The sequence below is a fragment of the Nematolebias whitei genome, chromosome 6 (genome assembly GCF_014905685.2).
Source record: "Nematolebias whitei isolate Nwh7 chromosome 6, NemWhi1, whole genome shotgun sequence".
In the NCBI taxonomy this organism is placed as follows: domain Eukaryota; kingdom Metazoa; phylum Chordata; class Actinopteri; order Cyprinodontiformes; family Rivulidae; genus Nematolebias; species Nematolebias whitei.
Window position 1 is genome coordinate 34,398,306 of NC_056503.1, and position 5,240 is coordinate 34,403,545.

The 5,240-nt window shown below is 36.8% G+C and overlaps 2 protein-coding genes across 2 annotated transcripts in view; both read right to left on the reverse strand.

Moving 5' to 3' along the window:
- Positions 1 to 305: 305 nt before the first annotated feature.
- LOC119410911 (extracellular calcium-sensing receptor-like) lies at positions 306 to 3,023 on the reverse strand. The gene is made up of 5 exons (XM_037677833.1): positions 2,787 to 3,023; positions 1,900 to 2,700; positions 1,575 to 1,805; positions 1,345 to 1,468; positions 306 to 1,229 (listed from the first exon to the last, which is right to left on the reverse strand). The coding sequence occupies exons 1-5, from the start codon at positions 3,021 to 3,023 to the stop codon at positions 316 to 318; spliced, it is 2,307 nt and encodes a 768-aa protein (XP_037533761.1). The 3' UTR covers positions 306 to 315.
- Positions 3,024 to 3,554: 531 nt separating this feature from the next.
- Positions 3,555 to 5,240, reverse strand: part of LOC119410912 (extracellular calcium-sensing receptor-like) — an 8,936-nt gene continuing 7,250 nt past the window's right edge. Inside the window, exon 12 of the mRNA XM_037677834.1 lies at positions 3,555 to 3,562. Coding sequence (XP_037533762.1) covers positions 3,555 to 3,562 — 8 coding nt within the window. The remainder of the gene's footprint in view (positions 3,563 to 5,240) is intronic.

Consider the following 5,240-nt stretch of genomic DNA (forward strand, 5'->3'; position numbering starts at 1 on the left):
TTTATTTGATTCATCACAAAAGCAACAAAAGAAAAATGCACATTTACATTAGTTGTCAAGCTAGAGGCTTGTGGTAGCACAGTGGTCATTGTAGTGGTGTTTTCATTCTGAGGTTGTGGGTTTGAGCCCAGTTTGTCAGGAAGGAGATCTGATGTAAAACAATTTCCAAATAATTCATGTTTTCTTGCTGTGGCAACTCCTGCACATGATGAAGCAGTCAAAAATAAAATAAAAAATGAATCAACAGCAATTGTCTAACTAAGCAGTAAACGGTTTCAGTTGTTACATCGAGATCATTGTGGCTGGAATTACAAATTAAAGTGTTCTTGGTGGTACTTTTCCCAAAAAGTGTTTTTTTATGTTTTGTTTTGGCTTTAGTAATATAATATAACATTTTGGAGCATAAATGCAAAGCAACAAACCAAAACTGGAGGCCAGAATAGCAAATATTTCAACAACCACTGTAAACTTTCCTGGAGAGTTCACATATGCTGGGATGAAGGTAATCCACACTGCACAGAATATCAACATGCTGAATGTGATCAGTCTGGCCTCATTAAATCTGCCTGGCAGCTTTCTAGCCAGAAAAGCAAATATAAAACACAGGGCAGCAAGAAGTCCGATATAACCCAGAACAGCCCAGAAGCCAGCAGTAGAACCAAGCGCACACTCTAGAATGATTCTGTCCTTATAGTAATCCATGTTCATATGGGGAAAAGGAGGATTTTTTGTAAACCAACGTGTACAAATAAAAACCTGTATGAGGGTAAAACTGAGAATGCTAATCCTTTGCTGTGGAGGCCCAAACCATTGATTAACATTATTGCCTGGAAGTTTTGCTTTGAAGGCCAACAAAACCACTATTGCTTTCCCCAGAACGCAAGAAATACAAAGGACAAAGGTGATGCTGAAAGCTGTGTGTCGTAGCATGCAGGACCATCGAGTAGGCCGAGCAATGAAGGCCAGAGGGCACAGGAAGCAGAGTTTTAATGAAAACAGCAGCAAGAAGCTTAACTCAGAGTTGTTTGCTCTTACAAGTGGTGTCTCTTTATGTGTATAAAATATTATTGATGTAAGGAGGGATAAAAACATGCCAAAAGTGCTGAAACCAGTAAGAAGTGCCCCCATGATCTCCTTGTAGGAAAGGCATTCAATGTGTTTGGGGAGACACCTGTTTTTCATTTCATTTGGCCATAAGTCAGGAGGACAAATGCAACAGTTAGCAGAATCTGTAAGAAAAATCAAATAACATTATCATATTATTTTATTGTTCTCTTAAAGATATATAGTTACATTTTTAATATATTTGCACCAATGGGCTTTTAATGGGAAATTTAACCTCACTTGTTTCATTACTGATAGTTCCTTCGGGGCACTCAAGACAATCAAAGCAACATACAGGCTTATTCTTGTTTAATGCCTTTCGAGTACCTGGTGGACATGGTTCTCTGCAGACAGACCTTGGTACCTGAGTGGTCAAAACAAAGAATACAGCAATAAAATATACTTTAAACTGTATGGAGTTTCAGTCATCAGATATTAAAAATCACAGTTTCCCCATTGCATATAGTTACCTCATTGCTGTCATGCCCCCAAACAATCTTGGCATTTTTCTTTAATTTTAATTTCTCCTGCTCAGGTAAAGAATTGTCATATTGACCGATCTGTACTATTTCAACTGAACCATCTTCCTTAATTTGCCAGTTCACAAGGTCATACTGGGCAACTGAGTCCCTGTTTTCATCAAAGAAAACTTTGGCCCCATTCTTTGTTGTGAAGTTCACATATTTTAAGTGTTCCACCACCTTTGGGAACACAGATGAAACAAATGCTTTAAAGCTTACAAGCAAAAAAAAAATAATAATAATCTAACATGCTTTTATACGTGTCAAAACTTACAAGTTCAGGTTGAAATTGGATATTGGTCAAACAAGGTTTTGTTGTATGATTTAAGTCATTTTGACACTGCAGAATGGAATGGAGTACGACAGCCACAGAATACACAGCTTTATAAATGTTGTTCTCTTCTCTGAAACATGAAACTTCTGTGTAGTCACTAAATACTGTCTGCAGATCTTCTGCACCAGTGCACATACTGGAGGTATTTGATGGAGAGAAGTTGCAGTCAAATAATTTCTCCCAGAAACCTTTAATTATAGCACTTTGTGGTTCACTGGAGGGTTTCAAGTTAAGAAGGAATTCACCCAGACCAGGAATGGATGTGTCAGGAAGGGCAAAGCCTATTGCACCATGTAAGATGTGCTTTCGGTCAATAGAAACAAGGGTTTTATGTGTGATCCAAGACTCACTGCCAACCCACTGCTTTCCAGTTATGTTATAAGATTCAATGTTTGACAGAAATGCTTTTGCATAAGACGAGGACATAAACATCAGCACCACTTTTGATGAGGACTTCTTAAGTGCATTTGCTATAACATCAAAGTTTGCCTGAGAAGTTATAGAGTACATCAACCAGTATTCCACACATATCCCCTTGTTGTTGGCTTCTTTAACAAAAGATCTTGTACTTTCTTCTGCATACGTGCTCTCAGAATAAATAATCCCCACCCAGCGCCAGTTAAAGTACACCATGAGCTGCACAAGAGCCGTGCTTTGGGAATGCTCACTTGGCACAGTTCTGAAGAAAGTTGGGTATCGTGTTTTGTCACTCAAACATGCACAAGTAGACAAGGGACTCAGCTTGTAAATAAAAAAAAGAAGAAAAACATTAAACACAGAAATGTTGCATACATTTTTAGATTAAACAGTTGTTTTTTTTTTCTCACCTGTGGTACAGATAGAGAGCTGAGTATGGAGCTTATGATTTCACTCACTCCAGAAGATGAATGACCTATGACAGCCAGAGTCTGACCAGTACACTGCAATGAATCATTTCCATTTATCGCTTCCACAGCTGCTCGAACCAGGTTCATAGTGCCACATCCATTGTACACCCTATAACCCAGACTTACTCCAGGGAGGAGTGTAGGATCCTTGTTGATCTCCTCCACTGTAAAAATCATTGTCCTGGCAAACTTCAGCTCTCTATCATTCCAGCTGCAGTCACAAGGTAATAAACAGACAAATACATTGATGGCACAACAACTTCACAGATGAGCATTTCCTTTTAGTGAGCATGCAAACCCTTTACAATATGTTCACTTACTTTTCACAGTATGAGAATGGAACTGCCCGGTAGCTATTATCGTTCTGTTTCTCAACATTTGTCATAGAGAAAATCCCCACTATATTAAAATCACCTTCTCTGGAAAATTCAAGAAATCCTGTCTGCCCTATCAATTTGCATGTTTGATTTTCTGACTTTATCCTTGCAAGCAGGGTTAACAAGATAATGGTTAGCCAACCCATCATGAGCTACCCTCCCCTCCTACTGATGCAAAGGTGAAGAGAGCTGACATTTATAGATTTTGTTCAGCACTAAAGCAATGCTTTCCTGGTAATGAGAGTAGGCATCCTTATCAAAATATGATTCTCTTTGCATCTATCATTAAAATAAAATATATCCTCCCAACAACCAGGAAAATATATCATGTTTAGGACACTGCACAGAAGTGATAAAAAAAAAAAAAAAATTAACAACAGTTGTTTAATATGCACAGACACTAAAGTAGAGGTTGAGGTTCTGCTTAATTAAAAAATAAAAATCCCTGTTTGTGAATCCTTGGAGAAAAAATCTAAATAAATTAACACAATATAAGTCACTGTACATTTATTTATCTGTGGCCATCTTGGATTTTAACATGGCAACCCAATTTTCAATAGGGCCCTTTCTTCTGCTTAGATGTACCCAAACACCCAAATGTATAGCTGGCACTCTACTTATTTTTCAGGTTATCTACATCATAAGATGGATAGACATATTTGGTGGTAGACTTCTTGGATGTTGATGTGGCAACCTGATTTTTGATAGGAACCTTCTTTTATCTAGATCAGGGTTCTGCAAATTTTACAATCAAAAAAGCCATTTTTACGCCTTTGTTCACTACATTAAGTTTATCCAGAGCTGCAACAACCTGCTACAACTGTGAATATAAACTGGTGGCACATGGGCCACTTTAAGTTTGTTGGGGGAGGCTTTGTGTAAGTAAGCAAGTAAGGGTGACACAATAAAGTTAAAAATATCTAATGATTTCTAACATTTATTGATATTTTTTACAACTTAAGACACATTAAAAGACCAGATTATTGTAAAGAGGGGTGGGAATAATTATATATACAAAAAGTATATATATATATGCACATCACGTGGCGTCTCTGGGCAGCACGTCTAATCCCCAAAATGTCCCCCGGGCGCTTTCAATAGCTGCCCACTGCACCACCTGGTGGTGGATGGGTTAAATGCAGAGACTAATTTCGCCATTGTATGGAAACATACAGTGCTGACATTGTGATGACATTATTATTATTATTATTATATATGTGTATATATTTAATTTAAATTTTTTTTTTTCCTGCTATTCTACGGTGGAACGAGACGTGTTTTTTCCTCTCAGGCACTCAAGCACAGCTGGCAGGTAGATGAGAATGCGTCCACAGAACATCCTTTCAACTCATTTGAGATTTGGGGCTGTAGTTGAGATATTATTTGAGCTTTTGAGATGTTAATCAGCTGTTGCTGGTTGTAGAAAACTGCCTTGTTGCCATGGTTACGCATTACAACAAATGTCCAAAACTAAAACAAGTTTCAGTAAAAATCCTTCCAGCTGCACAGCATCTGATACCAGAGGAAACAACAATTCAAAAAATGTGATTTACATCCAGAAAAAGATGAATTACAGTTTCCAAAAGCAAAATCTCAGAATGAAAGTAACATACCTGCTCCAAACATGCAGCCACCTTGAGCAATATATATATATATATATATATATATATACATCTATATATATATATATATATATATATATACACACACACACACACGCACCTGCATATTTGAATGTTAAGTACATCTGCTTCCTGACAGTTATTGTGTTTTCATTAAACTATCAAATGCATTTTTTTATGCACATGTAATAACAATCTATTGGAGTTGTGAGACAAGACCTGTTTGTGGAAAAGTATTTTTATTGTTGAGGAAGAAAAGATCACACTCAATTATTCAAACATTCACATGATCCTAAACGTGTCTTATTTTAAAATTGATGAATAAATAATGAACATGTGTTAAATCTTCAAACTACAATTCTTTTTTTTTTTTTTTTTTTTTTTTTTTTTTTTTT

What these genes read in the sequence shown, in the direction of transcription:
- LOC119410911 (XM_037677833.1), bottom strand. Translation starts at nt 3,023, where the DNA reads ATGATTTTTACAGTGGAGGAGATCAACAAGGATCCTACACTCCTCCCT. An exon ending in GCTCTCTATCTGTACCACAG is followed by an intron (nt 2,701 to 2,786) that starts GTGAGAAAAAAA and finishes TTTATTTACAAG; the next exon opens with CTGAGTCCCTTGTCTACTTG. An exon ending in AACTATCAGTAATGAAACAA is followed by an intron (nt 1,230 to 1,344) that starts GTGAGGTTAAAT and finishes TTTTTCTTACAG; the next exon opens with ATTCTGCTAACTGTTGCATT.